This window comes from Parus major, chromosome 1 (assembly GCF_001522545.3).
Source record: "Parus major isolate Abel chromosome 1, Parus_major1.1, whole genome shotgun sequence".
Lineage (NCBI taxonomy): Eukaryota > Metazoa > Chordata > Aves > Passeriformes > Paridae > Parus > Parus major.
This window is the reverse complement of record NC_031768.1, coordinates 87995645-88015741: the sequence shown is the minus strand read 5'-3', so window position 1 is coordinate 88015741 and position 20097 is coordinate 87995645. Positions and strand designations below refer to the sequence as shown.

General features: G+C 38.4%; 1 protein-coding gene across 1 annotated transcript in view; it reads right to left on the bottom strand.

Moving 5' to 3' along the window:
* Positions 1-20097, bottom strand: part of MAN1A2 (mannosidase alpha class 1A member 2) — a 132809-nt gene that overhangs the window by 24749 nt on the left and 87963 nt on the right. The window contains exon 9 of the mRNA XM_015636714.3: positions 2874-2989. Coding sequence (XP_015492200.1) covers positions 2874-2989 — 116 coding nt within the window. The remainder of the gene's footprint in view (positions 1-2873; positions 2990-20097) is intronic.

Below are 20097 nucleotides of genomic sequence, written 5' to 3'. Positions count from 1 at the left end.
GACATCTAAAGAACAGATGCTGCATTTTTCTTTCCTGTGATAGCTCCAAGGAATGAGATATCACTGTCTCCTGCAAGACTTAGGAGTGAGGTTATGTTGCCCATCTTGCACTCACCCTGCTGTAATAAGATAAGGGAGTGAAGTGTGGCTGGACAGAGACATTCTTTTAGACTGGTGGGTGCTGAGAACATTTCCAACTCTGTGCTGTGAGTGGGAGGAATGCATGCTACACCTTTCCTCTTCTGCTTGCACAAATGATGCAAAGAGCTTCTGCTCCACATTTTGAAAAACAAAGAACAAGAAGTGTTAGCTACAGAGGAAGACCTATATTATAGCCAAGAACAAAAGAATGGTAAGGGAATGGCCTCTTAAAAATATTTTAAATAAAATTTGAATTGCAGTTATGCAAAGCAAATCCTACTTAATGACTCTTTGCCTACATCTTTCAATGTCAGGTAGGACCTGGGAAAGACACAAACCCTGAAACAGAGTATGTTCCATAGCACAAAAATCAGTACAGTTCATGCAGACTCAAATGTATAGGGTGGGTTTAGCTGAGAAAAAGGGGAAGGAACCCTCTGATGCTTGGATTGCAGGTCATATCACACATGAAGCAGGAGCAGCTCAGCTCTTCCTTCTTCCTATAAACAGTGTTTTCACCTGGTCACAAATTTGCCTTGCTCTGTCTGCATTCAGAAATGTGCCCATACAAAATGTTTGCGAGATGGTTTACAGTGAAGAGGATGAATAGGAGAGTTTACTTCCTCTAATTTTGAAGTGCTCACAGTTTAAGAATCAAGAGTAAAATATTTCAACAGTAACCACAATGGAAGCTAGATATCAACTGCTAAACATCTTTAAACCCACAGGACCCCATAAATTGTATTTTAACCTATTAAAAATATACAACTGATGTCTTGAACTATTAATGTAGAATTTAACAAACCCTGGAAAGCTAAGGAAGTTCAAAAGGACTGGGAAATAGCCAATGCTTTATCAGTAGTTTAAAAAGTTAATAAAACAATGTAAAATGAATGATATATATAAATAAAAAATAAATGTTTTGATTGATAGGTATATGCTGATACTAGGAATATTAGAGTTTTCAATAATTTCTTGGCATTTTACAAAGTATTAGTCCTAAACAAATTCAAGACAGCACATATGGAGTGGATTAAAAACTGGCTTGCTAGAACAGTTCAAAGTAAAAAAAAAATTAAAAAAATGTGAAAAAATAAAAAAAGTCCTTATTCCAGGAAGATTCTGCATAGATACTTTATTCAACACTGGGCAGCATTTCTAACAATGATCTCCAAGAAAAATGCTAGGAAAAAAAAAATTGCAGATGACACAAAAATTTATGGAACTATAGATAAAGATAAAGTCAGTTCTGTAAAATCACTGAGAGCAGGTGACAAAACGGGTTTTGCCTGAACAACGTGTTGCAATAGAGATAAGTGTAAGGTCAAACACTGAGGAATCGGGAATGTAAATCACAGTGGTAGGAAAGTGGTAAATCAAAAAGATTATAACCAGCTTCAGAATAAAGCAACTGGAAAGTGGATGATGGTTTGAGGCAAAGGTTAAGAGTGCAAACAGAGCTCCTGGCTGAATGAAGAGGATAAAACCAAGAAGGGATCAGTTAGAAGAAGAATCACATTAGAAGAACCATTGCATTGCTGTCTCCATACTTAAGACACTAGAAAATACATAGAAAAAGCCTAAGAAATAATTCAAAATCTGTTTTATATTGTGACACAAAAAAAAAAAAAAAAAGCATTTTTCCTTCCGGAGAGAGTGTCTATTGTACATTTGATAGTAACCACCTATATGGTGCAGATAACTCTTTAAAGCAATGTAGAGAAGGAACAAGCCAAAGCAGCTGGAAGTCAAATATAATCAAATTCAGGTCAGGAATAAGACATATTACAGCTTCAAAGTAATTTTGTACTAGAACTTTCATGATATATCTTTTAAAATCTGAATTCTGAGAACTCCAAGACCAGGTGTTTTGCTTTAGAAGACCGACTGCACTAAAACTAAGCTTTAAAAACTTATATTGAAAGCAATGGGGCATGCACAGAGCCTGGAACACATCAGCACTGGGACAAGACTACACAGTCCCTGCTGCTGCTGGTACCACAGCTCATGTGACTCAAACCAGCTCAGTTACTCTCTATGTGCCTAAACTGTAGCAGAGAACGGTGGAACAGCAGGCACCACTATGAGGGGCTGCTGAGAGATGATGGGGAAACTGGGAAATTAAGAGCTGGGCAGCAAAAAGCTCAGTAAGTCCCCCACCCCAAATCCCACAGAACCATCCTGCAGTACTGCCCTGCTTGGGCAAGCACTTCTTGGTGTGTGTCAGGGAGTTAGACCACAGCACAAAAGAACCATAGAAACAGGAATAGATATGAACTACATTTTTACAAGGTAAATATGGAATATAATATGTAAATACCTTAGAAAATAATGCAAAGAATAAAATAAATTGGGACTTCAGGTCCTAGAATGATGAATTCTCTACACCAGAAAAAAGTGGCTTGGTTGTTCTGCACACATCTCAAGGTTGCTAGATCTCCTCCTAATAAATTAGAGCTCGGGCTTTTACATTGTACCATTTGGGACAAGCTGATTATTTTTAGCACAATAATCTGCATCACATGTATTCCACAATAATACTTTTTAAACTACTCAGAGTGAAAGCTAGTATTATTCATCACTTGATTTCTTAAAACTTACATAATCAAAACAAGTCCTGTGGTTGGTGGTAGGTTTTCTGCCTAGGTGGTTTTTCAAAAATTTAATCTAATTTCCTTGAAATCATTAAAGATGGTTCCACTGTATTGGAAAACTCAATGAATTATAATCACCTCAATTGCATCGTCGTACATTTTCCTTGCCTCCGTGTCCGTCTTGTCTGACATAAGCCAGGCTTTCAATAAATATTCATAAAAACTGTCTCCCAGCCCGCCCACGGATGTGTGATCTGTAGAAGGGAAAGAGGGAAGAAAACAAAAAAAAAAAAAAAAAAAAAAAAGGTTGAAGTTGTTATGTAATAGCACCTTCAATTTATTCAAAACATAAACTTATGTTTTTAAGGTCTACTGCTGTAGAATTATAAGCATTTTCAGCCTGTTTAGCAGGACAAAGCTGCACTGCACTCTTTCCCCTCCAAACTTCCATCACAGGCATAGAACCTCCTGTATGTGTTACCTATTTGTCATTCTGCATAGGCTGTCCCTCATATAAAAAATGTCCTTTAACCTCTGTTTTCACTTCATTCCAAAGAACCTAGCTGTTTTGTTGCTAGGGTTTGGGGGGTTTAAGGTATATGTGAAAAAAACATGGAGAAAACCTCCTAAGACCTCTGTATCCAGGATGTAAAAGGGCTCATGGCTGGCTACAAACTGCCATCCATGAACTACACAGAATCCAATCTTTCCAACAGATTTTTATTTCTAATGGGTAGTTACTCAACAGACTAGTGAATTCCTCAAACTAAATGTTCTTACTGAAATTATTTTAGTCAAAAGGGAAGCGAGCTGCCTTGGTAGTATACAACACAAGCCCTGTTCTGTTCCACTGTGCCTGAGCACCTATGCAGAGCTGTGCCATGTGCCACAGGGTAAGGCTGCTTCACTGCTAGAATCCACCAACACATAAACTGAACCTCCTAACACACAGGTTTTTCTTTTGTCCCATCCCCACCCTTTTTGTTTTTTCCTCTTGGAGAGGTTGCCTTTCACAAACAGTTTCACTGCTCTTCTGTGTTGACAGACCACTTGAGCACTATCAGTGTTTCTCTTCAGCTGAACTATCATACTTTCCCACAAAAAGGCTACTGATGGTCTGGCAGTCTTGGAGCTCCTGTTCCAACCAGGGTAAGCACTCACCCAGTACACCCTTCATTCAAAAGGCAGCACTCTGTGAGATTTAATAAGTGACTCCAACCAGAATACACATAACCTTCTCTTTCCTAATGTTACAGCCCTCAAAACAGTGGCACCAGAACAGTCTTAGACTCCTGAAGATAGGCAAGGGAAATGTTTAACACCAATATTGTCACAATGCCAGAAATTCACTGCCCCAAGCATGGCTGGTTGAGTCATGCAAGTACCCTTTCAGTAGGTGAAGAAAAGATATGACACTTGCTTTTACAAAATACCTCAAGAAAGTGGTATTATTCACAGTTTTTCTGGGATAAAGGTGCAAAAGAGAGGTTGAACTCTCCTTCTGTTCTTCTTTCCTCCAAGCACCACCCTACCACAGCATGTCTGCTTGTCTCTGAAGATGTGAGTAGGAGGTTAGAGCTGGTAGATGCTGCTATCCTAACTCTTCTAGCTGCCTCTTGGCTCCTCTGCTACTTAAAAATGGATTTCTAAACAAAGGAAGGAGCAAGTAGAGAGCCTGTAGCTTTCCCATTTAGTTTCAAGTTGTGAATTTGAAGCAAATTACTTCATGCCCTTCTCCCCTTCTCTTATACCTCAGAATCTCCTCGATTGCCTTTTCACACCCAGTTACTCAGTGATTATGAGTTTTCACAAGCTTTCTCACTCTGAGCTGCAAGAGGACATTCAGGTCATGAATCACTTTCTTAACACAAATGAAAGGGCTAGAAATTATTCCTTCAATTTACAATTACATTCTTAAGTAGACACAAGAAACAACGGTCTGTGGTTTTCAAGAAAAAAACAACAAAAAACCCACGAACTATCCCAAGACTTCAAAGCTACAACTCATGCCAGCACTGCTCAGGGACTGACTTCACAAGAGACACTTTAAAACTACTTCTGTTAAGCTGCTGCCTCGTCCTCAGCTGAGCTCTGTCAGTTGAGACAGGGGTGATCCTCAGCCAGATTTCCTTGACAGATGCACTCAAGCCCCAACAAGGACAGGCTGTTGAACCCTCAGCAGCATTCTTGTAGTAGCTCCAGCTGGGTTTGGGGCAGGAAAGAGCAGGAAGATGAGTGCAAAAGGTTTATTTCCTAAACAGAGAAATCCACATTCCAGGTGCCAAAAGTCAATTATCAGCAATATGTCCCATTCCGTGTCTGCTTCCCCGGGCAGTCATTTGAGAACTGTCCTCTTCTGTCAGCAGCTCTTCTCCTTCCCATTGCTTCTCATCTTAGACAAGGGTATAGGGAACACAGGCACCCGAAGCATCAGGGGACATAGGATTCAGAGCAATCCCCTAGACAACCTTTTCTTCATGCAGAGAACAGGGCTGCTCAAGCCTCTCAGATTCAGATCCTCCTCCAATTCAGCAAGTAGAGAAGCACATGGTAAAGCACTAAAACCTTTCAAGGGCCTTGCAACTCCCAGCAACAACATTTTCCTTGCTTCTTTTATGCACACCTCACTCCAGCTCTGACCAAGCCAGAGTTTTAAGGCTCCTCTCTCATTCAGTAGTGGGCTACTCCACTCCCCAGCTGATGCCTTTCAGAGCTGGACCAGAGGGAAGACCTGTCAAAAAAGGCAAACAGATCCTGTTCCTTCTTTTCAGCAGCAAGAAAGGCACATATGAAATATTTCTGGTGGGAACATATGATGGTATTTCAGGGGAGCTGGCTGCATAAAGATGCAGCTGTCTTTATGTCCCTGTCCCCTCCCCATCCACAAAAATAGACAAAAGAGGATGGAAATGAAAAGGACGCCAATGCAGCAGCTGAACTGAGGTTTGAATGCAGTGAGCTTTCCAACTTCTGCAGTTGCATTAACTGCATCCTGGCAAGGTCTTCTTCAGGTTTTCTGCTAACGTCTGAAGGTGTTGCTAAAGCAGAATTTGCTACATTTTATAAGAACTATAGGTAGAAATGACTTAAAATACAGTTTGTGACAGACTGTGGGGTCTTTGAAAATTTGCTCTCACCTAGAGTAGAAATGCAAAGGAAATATTTTCCAAGATTGCTTAGCAAATACATAACTGGTGAAAACTGTGGATTTGGGTCATCACGTATCATTCTCTCCTAAAAACAAAGCTCCCTATCCAAACTTATCAGAAGGTCCACGGTGGTTATCATTTTCTCCTGCTATTTCAGCTATAGCTCAGATGGACTCAAAGATTTAAGTCAGCTCAACTCAGAATGTGCTGCTCAGAAAAATGTTTTCACATAGAATTTATTGACTTTTTCACACTGGCCCTAACCTTTCATGTTAATCCAGAGTACTAAAAGGAAATAACTTGTGATTTGAATAACTAAGCTTGCAACAGCGTCTTGACACTGGGTACTCCTCAGTAAACAACTGTCAAGATAAGCATTAAGTACAAGCATTTTGAAAATTTTAAAATTGATTCATTCTTTCACATATTTGATCTATAAGAATCATTTAATTAGCTCTTTGTCATGTTAAGGTTTTTATTTTGAAGAAGTGTTTTACAGTGAAATCCTGAAGCAGAATTCATTCCAGATTAAGACAAATATAGCAAAAAAGAACAGAAGTATGATAGCACAACAAATGTGGCTGAAGCCACATGTTCTGTTCAATGTATACATTTTTAGAACATTCAGTCCTTCAAATCAAGACAAATTTGGGTAATTTCTTCATTCGCATTTTTTCAAATGTAGGCCCAGATGACTGGGCAAACATAAAAGGATTCCAGTCAAGGTTTGCTTCAGAATTCTTTTCAAACTGAAAGACACAGTAGCTGCAGTTGGAAAGAATACCTTCAACTCTTGCAACCAAAAGCAATTACAAGAAACCCTTGTTTTTTCTGGTTTGTCACACTTGAAAGCATATTGTGTGCAAACCTGTGCAGTTAGTCTGTAAGGATTCTTCTTGCCAAAAAGAGACAAATAAAACCTTAATAGAAAGACAATGGTATTTCAAGTTCATAGCAACATTTTTGTTCAGCTACTACAAAGGATTTACATCCTGTTAAATATTGGCATTTTTTTTCTTAATGAACAGCACTCAACTGTAAACAAAAAACCCTCAGTGAAACCAGTCAATCTCAGAGCAATATGTTAATACGTTTTTAACATATTGATAAAAGATCTATAATTATTAACAGATTGTGTGTCAGCTAATATTCCAAAAACCAGATCTACCCCTTTCCTACAGAGAGGGGGAACCTTCTTTTAAAACCTCACACCATCATTATCTAATATTCCTAAAGATATTTCTACTACGAAAGAGCTTACTGGTTTTAGCAATCCACAAGCTCACTGCTGACACAGTCTCCCAAGACAAGAGGCAGGACAGCACTAAACCACAGCACCAGGCTGGAGGTGAAAAGCCACTGGATCTCAGCCCAAGAGAGGAGGGAGGGTCTGCAGAGCTCTGATGATTTCTTCTCTCTAAATGAAATTGTTTCTTTACAAATCTGGGGAGACAAACTTTTTTTTCCACAAACAGCTCTTCAAGGCATTGGCAACAAGGTTCTCACTCCTCAGTGACAGGTGAGGCACTGAGATGGATCTGGCTCTAATTTTTGGGGATGGTTGTAGACAACAGGGATACTATGCATTCACACAACTCATTCTCACTTGTGATACCCAGGCCTACCTAATATCTGTAAATAAATTCCTCCACAGCAATCCAATTTCCACATGACCAGCAGTGGTTCCCAAGAATACAGTTATGGCCACAGAAAGCAAGTTACCAACATGTGCCACTTTCTTTTGTTTACAGGAAAGTTTGGTTCCTGAGCAATAGCATGTTTCCCACAACTGACAGCCCCCTAAAGATAACATTAATAATGAAGCCTGCTCTAATGAAGGTCTACCTGCTCTCTAGAGCAAACTTAAGATGTGCAAATTATTTTTAAGCAGATGGCTTTAAGTAGTTAACAGCAGCTTAATGAGGCAAATTAAAAACAGTTCATGATTTGCTAAACCCTCTCTGCTTTGTGCCTTAATTGTTCAATTGCCATTTCTTGGCAAGGAGCAAGAGTAAAGAGAGAAGCCAGGCATTGTATTAAAGGCAGCACGTCACCGATGCTGTAGTCCCAGCACCTGAGGGTGAGGTTTCCTGCTAGAGGAGCAGACCAGACAGGGAGGGAGCCACTGCCCCTCCCTGACCCCAGGGCACATCCACCCTTGGCAGAAAGCTTCTGCATCGCTTACTGCACACGGAATAAAAAAGATGAAATACAATACTGAGCAGAGGTATGTTTAGCATGCGCAGGCTGCCCTGCTGGGAAGCGAGACGGTGAGATAACGCTGGAGCAGTGCAGAGGCACAAGCAGGTGGAGATGAGGATCAACTATGCCCACAGTATTTTTAATTCACAGATTGTAACTACAACACTGATTCAATATTTTAAACTAGAAACAGAAAGAGAAAAACCAAGCAAAAGATTACTAATTTGGCTATTTGTAAACTCAAATCTCAGAACTGCAATCATTACTTTTGACTTTGAAATAAAGCAGAACTCACTAAAACCTGTGCTATACTCAGTAGACTGGAAATGCCAAGATAAACAAACCACTGATTCATTTCAACCAAGAGCAGTAGCACAAACCTACTTTGCAACAAAAGAAGGAAGCAATAAAAAGGGAGCCTGATCTTCCTAAAGGATCACAAACTGACAAAGTGCTATTGTAATGTGTCAGAGGAGTTCAAGAGTGGCAAAGTTAAGTGACCAGGAGGGGGTAGCAAAGTGATTAAGCTAACACTGACTTTCATTAAGAAAGCCACATACCCCATCATCATTAGTTGTTCTGGCCTGCACCAACTGGCCTTACACAGCAGAAGCCCTTTTTCTCTGTGCAGGAAACTTTCAAAGAATTGTTTTTCTGTTTGTCTTCAGGCTGGCTCTGATTAAATTTCAGTTCAATCTTTACTTCATGTAGTTGGACTTACTGCTCCTCAGCTGCTCTAAATAGGTGCAAGCTCCCCTTCTAATCCTTTAATCCAGAAAGCTGAGGCCCTAGAAATTGCAGCTGCTGCAATTCACAGCAGAAATTCAACCTCAGGATGTCATAAGCCATAGCGGTTGGCTTAAAAGTGCAAACACTTTTAAATTAACAGCAGCAGAGGCAGACCTGATAAAGAAGGTGGAGGTGCAATTTTTAGTCAAATATAAACTATGTATCACTAAGGAACACATTACCAGCATGAGAAATATTCTGAAAACATGCAGGGTCTCATATAACAGCACCAAATCTGAAGAATATAAGTTAAGCATTTATCAGTTGGGAGGTAGCTGAACAGACACTGCTTCCCATTCTACTGTCTGGTGCCACAACAGAATCCAGCAACACGAAACACCTTGCTCAGCTCCCCCCAACCTGGGGGTGCGTGATCACACCTGCTCAGCACACACAGCTCTGGAGAATGGAGCAGCTCAACTCTAAATACTCCAGATGGAGAAACTAGATGTGAATATTTTAACAAGGCTTGGAAAAATATGGATGGTTCTCAAGCTCCTTAACTGTACTCTTTGAAAAAACAAATTTTAATCTGAGTAGAATCACATTCCATTTCTAGTTTCATTTAGAGATGGCTAATGCGTTTTTGTCAAAGTTGTTTAAAGAAACCCCAACAGAATGGCTTAAGGCAGACAGAATATTCCAACTGGAAGAACTGAAGTCTGGCAGCTGCAAGAAACTCTAAACACAATCACTTAATGGAAAGTATTAAGCAATCTTAATTGCAAGTGCTACCAGTTTCTCATATGATAAAATTAAGCAAAATTACTTCCTAGAACTGTAGGAACTATCAAACTAAAGATTAAAAATGGTCAAATTTGCACAATTCAAGTGTGTCCAAAGATAACAGAAATACTTTGAAACAGACCGGCAAGTATAACTAGCCAACTAATACACATATTTAGATAACTAATGTTCTTACAATCAAAACACTTCTCCAGACTGAATGTAATTTATGATTCTGTAATGTCAAAGGAGTATCCTAATTTGGTATCTTACAACAGACTGTACTTTCACTCTCAGGAATTCACAGCTGGAACAAATGCTTTCTTTTTTTTTTTTTCTTTGTATTCAAACTTTCCTGAAACATCAAAACATTCCAGCTATTATTTATAATTCTGGAAAGATTTAGGTCATCTCTCAGAAGACATGTTCAGGAATTAAACACCAATCAACTAAATACATCAAATCCACATGCTAAAATTAGAAACACATTAAATCCTTATATCAGTGTGTTTACTGAGAAGTGGCCTTTTATCACCAGAAATTGTCTTTTCAAGGTTATTACACACACCCACAAGAGCCACCCAAATGAAGCACACCTGTCTCTCAGCCAACTCTGGAGTCACTGTAAAACCCAACTGCGTGGGCAGCTTTAACAAAGCTGCTGGGATTTGCAGCGGATTGATGGGAAATCACGTGCATGTTTGTTTCTGATGACTTTTTTTTTTGCTTGACAAGGTGGCTGTGAAAAGCAGCTAAAAGGGGTAACATCACCTGCTGCAAACAATACTGCTGTAGGTATGTGCCCAAAACCCAGAGTCCCTTTTGAATAAGAGTTCATATATTGACATATATATTGAGGGGGATTGACAAGCTCTTAAGGTCATTATACCCTTTAGTTTATTCACCATAATCTTCCTTAAAGATCTCAATTCTCCTCTTGAAGATTATAAACAAGAACATCAGAGATGGAAACCTTTATTAGATTAATTCTAGTCCAACACTCATCTGGACCAAATCAGCTGGCAAAACCACTGTCAAAAACTTCACCCACCAACTTGTATTGAGACACAGCAGTTTATATATTTACATACATATACATATATAAAAATATATTTATATATACACATATATCTATATCTATCTATATATCTCCCATGTGGAAGCTAACAGTCAAAAGTGATACCGAGAAACAAGGAAAGACACTTCCTGTTTTTGATGTACTTTTGGATTACACCACATACAATACAATTCCAGGCTACTCTTGACTTTTTTTCTCCTAAACTTCAGTCTATGTAGTTCTTATTTTTCTGCTCCTTACAGATGCCTGAAATGGCACATGCAGCCACCTAAAGTTTTGATCACTCTTTAAGTGCTGGGAAATTGTGCTAATTGTAAGACTTGTTCAGTCCATGTTCTGTGACTGAGACTGAGTTACCTGACCATATGTGGACTGCATTTATCACCACCCCTCTCTTACTTGACTATATGTGTCATATGGGACCACATCTGCAAGATCACACAGATCCTCAAGGACAGTCCAACTCCCAGTGGAACTTCAGGATTAAAAGAAGCCATTGGTAAGACATATTCAATGTTCACTGAATAGAACTACAGACGCTCTCTTCTCAGTGTCAACAAACTGGAAATGTTTCCCACATGACCACCAGCAGGTACATCTCCACACAAAACTCAGAATATGAAGTCTCACATACTGAAGACAGAACAAAAAGAAACTGATGTCAGATGTGACAACAGATGTGTCATCCAAATCTATCAATCATCTAGAGAGCATCAATAGAAACACTTAAGTGCACAGCCTCCAACGTTACAGAGAAGGAATAAAATAAAACCAAGGAAGTTTAATAAGGCTGTAACAAATTTGTAACTGGACTTTGATGGGCTTCCCTTTAGTAAGAAGCTAGTAAACCGAGAATGGGTCAAAAATGCAGCTTTAGGCATAAAATTATCAAAGAAATAATGAGATTCCACAAGAAATCAAACACTAAAAACTCACAGAGCATGTGTCAAAGGATAAGTTTTTACTCCCCAATAATTTTAAGTTAATGTCTTCAAAGCCATCAGTGTAAACTCTCAAAAATATCAGGCAGTACCCTAAACATGTCAGACTTCATTAATACAGATGAATTTACTGAATTCACAGTGAGAAAGATAAATGGAAAAGCTGCTGTAGAACAAATCACAAATTCTAGATATGATGCATTCCCTACCGAGATCATGTTCTAAAGTATAGCTTTGTGGCACAGCAAAATAAAATATTTATCTCTTTGCCTAGCTATGTATGCAAGCATTCTCATAACCCAAACTTATACCATATCCAAATCCTTTCTTTAGGAATTATTTATAGACAATCCTTTTCAAATGCATAATTCGTATACATGTGTAACCTTCCAATAACACTAGATTCTATAACACACTAAACAAAGCTTTTATTTGTTCACCTTTTTCAGCATCTTGCTCAGCAGACCAGCAAAACATCTTAACCTTGTAGTCTTCTAAAAGCATATTCCCTGTAATGCACAGTTCTGTTCTATTTCATTAAAATAAAGTTTTAACAGATTATATTGCTTTTGGCTTCTAATGAATAAACAAATTTCAATGCAGCTCTTTCTTGGAACACAGCTAATTACATTTTTACAAGGTTGTAAAGGAAAAGGGCAGGGGGAATTCCCCAGCAGAGATTACACAGATTATTTTCTATTCAAAACACATGCATGTTCCTGAGGATGGAACAACACAAAATGAACTAGAGAGTAAAATTAAGGACACCTGCCAAGACAGCAAAAAATATTAAACTGCAAAGAACCACCTTCATCTCCTCATATGCAACAGCATGCCTACTGTTAGAAGTCTAGAAATAATGCTGTAATTTTATTTTTTCATAATGTAACAAACTGAAAGCAGATTTCAAATAGAAAAACCTACGTAAATAAATGCTTACACCAATGTCCAAACTAACTATCACATAGATCACGTACCTCCAGTTCTCTAAATGATGTTCCAAACATGAATTAAAAAAAGAAATTTACTTGCTAAATCAAATAAATGTGCAAAAATGCAGTCAGGTTGGGAACTACTCTGCAAGTACTTTTACAACATGCAATTATTTTAATTCTGCACCATTTCTATTTAAGAGAGAGAAAATATTTTCTTTATGCTGAAGGGGAAAAATAATTATCTGCGAGTTAAAGTAGTAGAAATTATTATTCACAAGTCCAAATAGAAAGTAGTTACCTGATAAGTTTTGGAAAACACTTTGGAATATACAGGCTTACTTGACCCAATTCCCTTTGCTTCCTTTTAGGTTATGAATGTTTTTCCAGAACTTGACATTACATTTCACAGTTTTCTTTTTCTTGACTCAAGGCATTGCTTGTTTCTTTAAAGAAGGTACAGGTATTAATAGACATAATTTAAGATACTCCTTGTACGAAGCAAGGCATGTAGTAAATAAATAAGGGTAGAAGAGAGAATGTAGAATATCTTCATAGTTAAAGGAGATTATGAGCAGATTCATCTGGCAAAGACAGGTTTTCCAATACTAGCATATTTTGACTATCTCTAACTACACTATCAATCTGCTAATTTATGCTACTATTATATATTTATCTGAAATATGTATCTGTAGTATTTCTTTGATCTTTTGAAAGACTACTTCATTCTTTCAGTATTATTCACTTCACCTTGCCGTCTGCAAGGGTTTTCATCTCCCAGAGGCAGGTGTAAAGACTGAAAGGGTTTCTTGCTTAATTTAAAAATGAAAGGCCTGATAACTGATAAATAAATCAGGATCTGGATTTCTATCTCTGTAGCACCCTTGAAAGCTTGAATTCAAGAGAACCACTCTCCCTATGGATCAGATAGAGCTCACACTGTCAGGGCAATACCCTTCAGCTGACATGCTGATTTTTCTCAATGTTTGCATTCTCACAAGGGGATATGCAGAGAGTGACAGCATCTTCCTCATCAAAAAGGGTCTGCAGATCATAGGGGCTGGGAGAGCTGGATGGCAGAGCTCAGAGGCTGATGGTGGGTCACAGTGCCCTAGGTTTATGTGCCAGCAACTGAGAACACCTGTGTTTGTTTTTCCCAGTGAATTTAATCCTGAGTGGACGTGTAGTTCATTTGCAAACTCTCGGCTGGACAACAGGAGACCTGCACCTGAAAAGACCCAAGCTTTGTGCCAATGGCTGCAAGCACAGGTATTGGACTGAGAGCCCCTGCTAATATTTGAAGTGTCCATGAGCATAAGGACACTTGTGAAGGGTGCAAGCCCATGCATCTATTTGCCATGAACATAAAGAGGAGGATCAAAACCTGCCTATCTGTGGGTGTGTTGCAGGTGAGTTGTGGCAGGACTACACGGGGGGGCTGCAAAGGCAGGGCTGTTGGTGGCTCTCTGTGTGGGCAGCTGCACCAGTGTCCTCTTAATGGATGTGTGCACCTCTAGAATATGTTCTGACTGCAAATAGGAGCTGCATCAGTTCCCATTTCAAGCAGTCACATCCATCAGACAGGGATGGAGACACTTGGACCTGACTGGGCTTCAAGAGCTGGGAAGGAGGAATCCCCAGGTCTTGGAGTCTACTGAATGCAGCGGTTTTCTTACCATCTTTAACCATGTTATATAAATTTACATCAAATTTATTTTCACTGTTCCCTTAAATTCAGAAAAATAGACAGATGGTGCTATGTATTTGATACAATATCATATCACAAGTGAAAATAGATAGGATGCATTGCTCATGGTTTATCTATTATCTGCAAGAGTTTAAACGAAGCAGTTTGGTTAATTACCTAGCTCAGCCCAAGGGCATTAGCCTCAAACAAGCTGTACAGGCAGGCATAAAAACCTGGAATATTTGTCCAGTATTACCACTGACTTAATGACAGTAATTTAATTTTTTTCCCGATGTTTGAAAATTGCACCATTTTAAAAGAAGTATAAATCTAATACAAATAAATTAAATCCACAGATGACTTCTCCAAATAGCATTTTAAAATTAAAAGTGCTTGGTTTAATTTTAGCACTTATTGTTGAAAATCAAAGACCACCCCAAAAAAATGCAATATGCACATCCATAAAGATATTTGCTTAAGTTTATTTAAAAGCCAGTCTACAGCACAACCAACTGGGATATAGAGGATGTAAGCTTCTCTCATTCAGCCACCCAGGCTGTGCCTCTACCTACTCTGTAGTAACAGGTGCAGGAAGCTGCAAGAGAAAGTGAAAACATCACCAGAAGGGGCTAAGGTAGTTTAAAAGGCTAAATACCTGTGTGAATCTTCTTATTGTGTTTAAAGGATAGCTATCACCTTCACATGAAAGACACCATTTAAATTTAGTGCATTTAATACTCTAATCACATGTGATCAATATCACACTGTCAGTGAGTCCTTATAAAGATGATGACAGTGTCCCCCACTGGGCTTTTGACTTGGACTGCTTGCAAGTCTGAGTATGGGGCTTGTTTTCTGTAAGAAGACATAAATAAAGCAGCAGAGAATAGACTGCAGCCTGAATGTTCATCACATCAGCATTTGGTGGTGACAAATTCAGTGCTGCAACATTCCTAATAGCAATGCTCAGCTCATGCACTGTAAACTCACATGCTAGCTTGCTTCCCAGAAACTTGTTAATGTGTCCACATATCACTAAGGTGTAATAAACATATAAGATTAACACAGAATGATGTTTCTGCTGATTTTCTTGCATATGGAAGCCGTATTTGGTGCAAACCCCAACTTCAGTTAAACTGACAACTCTCTCAGTAACCAATCCATAGGTAGCCATGATGCAGGAAATGAGATTTGAAGTTAAGAGTAATTAGAGTTCCCCTTCAATAACATTATTACTTGCAAGAAATGCTGGAACCATTAGAAATTAAGTGGTTTATTTTCAGTGGTGGAAAGTAAAAAGGAAGAATGCCCAATTTACAGAAATGTGCAAACGTGATGTGCGTGCCCTGACTTTGCAATAACTCGCAGATTTGGCATTTCTTTTGTTACTGCTCTTCTAGTTGGTATTCTCATCTAACATGTTTGCAAATGCAAATTAAATTTTTTCAACATATTTTAATTTTTTAAGAAATCGCTTTTCTTCAGTACAAATCAATTTCCATAATTTGGAAATCCCTGCTTTTTAATCAACTTTCTGTTACATCTGCTTAGGAGGCTTCTCTTGAAAGCTCCGTGACTGCTTTGGAAAATAATCTAAATTCAAAGTTCTGATGCTCACACCAATCCAACTACTCATCATGTGTAAACGAAAAGCTAACAAAGTCAACTGAAGGTTAATGTGAGAGGCTAGAAAATCCTTCCTGCCAGCTATTTTCCTTTCAGTCTTACAGAAACTGAAACCCCAAAGAAGAAATACTGTAAAAAACTTGTTCCTACTGGGCTATCACCTTGGCCCATAAGTAAAAATGGAATCTGTCAACATTCCTGTGGGCATTATAGCCTTTTAGCAAATGCCCCAGTGAGCTGACAAATCCTGAGCTGAACCCATTCAAAAGCTGTCATGACCCCCATACTGTAATAATACCTGAACATTATAAGCTTAAACCCAAATATTTAGCCATCATTTTCCTCCTCCTGGGTATAATAAACCCCCTTGCTGCTACACAGCGTGAAGCATCCACTTGTATCACAAAGCATTTGCATTGGAAAGGACAGGGATTTAGCAATGACCAGTAAACCATTCACCCAGCAGTTTTAGGATTGGGGTTTACAGAGTCCAAGTGGAAAGAAATGATGGGATGAAGCAGTAGTCCTGCCTGCTGTGGCTTCAGACTCTGGCTGCTGCTGCTTCATTGAGGCGGGCAGAAAGAGAAAGAAGTAATCTGTCACCAGAACCCTACTTCAAGGGCTATGTCAAGTGCATTAAATGCAAATGAAAATTTATATTAATTAAATTGTAATCACTTCAAAGACATGGCTATAGATTAATGCCACACTGACATAATGATTTGACTCATGCAACTTGCTAAGAACCTGGAAGCAATGGTCACATCCTTCTTGATGAAATCATTATTACTAATTGACTGGTAAATTACTTCACTGATTATAACTTTTCAAGCATTTGTAACAGAAACATTGACTGGTTTGAATGAAAGTGCATGTCTTTGTAAGCTCCAGCAGACAGACAAGTGAAAAAGATGGTCTGCACATCTCAGGGCAATGTCCCCAGCACATCATTCCCAGCAGTGAAACTGCAGAACATGCAATTTATACTGAGATCAAAAGGCCTTCACTCTGATAAATCAAACCCCAACAGAAATGACTCACTGGACACTGCACCCTCACATCAGAAGGATGTCAACAAGGTTGCAGCATATCACATATCCCTTCTCCTAACCCAAGATGAGCACAGACCACATTTTGAGCATACATTTAAATAAGGCAAACCAGACAAGACACAGCAACATGGCCTAAGATCTTTGGAGGCTAAAACAGAAATATTCTGAGGCACAGAAAAACCTCATAACAACTGCTGATCCCCAAAAGGCCTGAAAGACCTTCACAAAAGCTAGCTCATCACCATTCAAGAACCCTGGATATGTGAAGAGGACTGGGGGGGCAATGTACCTTTGGTTAAAACCCCCAAAACTGGGGTGTGCCTAATCTCCTACCTAGTGCAAACAGCTTTGAGAAAGTATCAAAATACTCTATCAAGTATCAAGGTAGAAAGTATCAAGAATTTTCCACAAGGTTCTTTTTGCAAATAGAAATGGATCCAGTTCACAGCCACACCAAAGCCACAGAAAATGATGCTTCCCTTTTCTTCCACAATCTTGCAACAAGAATTTCCTTTAAATATTCAAGTTTACCTATCAGCTTGTTGGAAGAAAATTAAACAAAACAGGAATACTTTTAGAAGGGTATAATTTTTCTTTTATTTAAATAATATAATTTTTTTCTTTAAAAAATAAATTAAAAGGCAAAGACAAAATATAACTGCTGAGAAAACTTGACCTAAATTAATTCTTCCACTATATATTTTGTCTAATACTAAGAATAAACTGGTAGTAATAGCACTAATTGGTCTGACTGCTAAGTTCACATCACCACTGATGTTTTTATTACTTTGAATAAAGGTACTTACCACTAGAATGAAGGGTACAGAAATAGAAAATAAACCCACCACTAGTGCAGCTATATCCCATAGTTCTTCAGCATAGTACCTTCATTTAGGTATGTAGTTATGCTGATTTATTTTATCTGTTTCACACCCCTCATGGCTTACTTGGAATACTGTACAGATTAACAAAAAAACTAAGTAGAATTGAACTAAAAAATGTCTGAGCAGAGAAAAAAATGTTGGAAGGAAGAAAGAAAGAAAGAAAGAAAAAAAGAAAGGAAAGCAACACCAGAAAGGTCAGAGTGAAGAGTTACTTGTATCTAGGCAAATAAAGTGTTCCAAAATAATTCTCAGAAACTATGTTCAGAAAGTACTTTGTACAAGATACGATGCATCAAACTAAAGGTCACAGCAAAGATGAAAAGGGCAGCTTTCCCAGAAGCTGGAAAAAGAAAAGTTATGCTTTGATACTCTTTCCATTGTCTCAGTCTTTCCAGTACAAAGGTATATAACATGCCAAATACAATGCTCTTTGAAATTACCTTCTGAGGGGAACATAAAAGCCTTGCCTGCCCCTAATACCAACCATGGGACTCAAGCCAGTCACACTGTAGGGGACTTGGGCAGGAGTCCTCTAGTGAATTGGGATGTTGTGTGTAAAGGCATCACCCTTACTCAACTCACTTATGAGTAGCTGACCACATGGCTCCTTTAGTGTAACTTCTTAATTTTTTTCTACCAGGGATACAACAGAGACATTTTCTCATCATTCAATCCAGGTTTGTGAAAGGAAATGCAGAATTATGGTTTCTTGCTGTCTAGTCCCTACAAAATCAGTATTAGGTTTACAAATGCTGTTTGTCCTAGTTTCAGCTGAGATAGCATTAATTTTTTACAGTAGCTGGGAGGGGGCATGGCCACACCCTAATGTTATTCAATACCATCTCAGGTCATTGCCAGAGGCAGGGAAAATGACTCCTCTCAGGAGAAGGGCATCCCTTCTGGTCAGAGAGAAGAAAGTGGTTGGAAAGAACAGGTGTTCTACGTAAATAGTTTCTTTGTCTTATACTTTTTGTTGTTAATATTGTCACAGTTCATTTTCTTATCTAACTGTTGCTTCCAATAAATCATTCTTATCTCAACTGGTGATCTTTGCCTTTTGTGCTTCCATCAGGAGGCAGGCAGAAAGGAGTGGGCAGTGGGTGTGGTTTTAGCTAAGCTACTAAATTGGAGACTACAGTCCTAAACCATGACATTGTTGCACTGGGAAAATCCTAGAAATATTACCAGAACATCTGAATATGCATTTGGAACCTTATATGCTCAAAAAAAAAAACCCCAAACCCCAACCACTAAATTCCAGAAAACAAATTTATTACTCATGATCAGCATAAAAAAATTAAAGGCTCTATAAATTTGTATTTCTTTTTATCCTCAGAACATAATTCTTTTTATTACTTTTTAGAACTATTTTATTTATTTCTTTTTATCCCCACATTAGTCTGTAATCCTAAACTTGAGTCCCAAATATATTATCTTGTAAAATCCATTTAATAGTATGTTTGAGCTCCACCAAACTTCTGCAAAGTTAAACTTCTCACTGTATGTTTATTTTTAGTGATGAGGAATATTTTATTCCCAAGAGATACTAATTCTGTGCATTGCTATTACAAGAAAGTTGGAGAGGGACTCTTTTCCAAGGGCATGTAGTGACAGGACAAGGGGATATGGATTTAAACTGAGAGTAGGTTTAAATTAGATATTAAAAAGAAATTCTTTACTTTGGGAGTAGTGAGGCACTGGAACAGGTTGCCCAGAGAAGCTGAGTATGCCCAGTCCCTGGAAGTGTTCAAGGCCAGGTTAGAAGCTTTGAGCAACCTTATCCAGTGGAAGGTGTCCCTGCCCACATCAGGGTGGGTTGGAACTAGCTGATCTTTACTGCCCCTTCCAACCAAAGCCATTCCATGATTCTATGAAATAGCCTCTAAAGAATCCTGGTGATACATCACATTAGACTACTTTTGATAAAACCAGCACAAACAGATGGATAAGAATAAAAAAAAAATAAAAAATTCTTTCAAATCAACAATATAAAATTGTCCTTTGAATAAATAATGCCTGAATATTTGTGTTTGCATATTTTCTTATTTCTGAATGTGTTGTTACATTTATCGGAAGAATTTGTCCCATCAATCCATTTGCTCATCTCAGACAGTGTCATGATTCACTCAAAGATATAAAATGCTTTGGAGAGAATTTTGGCTTTAATCATGGGATTAGATAAGTATTTCACAATGACTGCAGTGACAGCTGTATTCATCTCCCTCACATACCAGATTCAAAGTCAGAAGCAGATTCTCAGTTTGCAAGCCAGAACATGTTCTGCTGGATATTTACA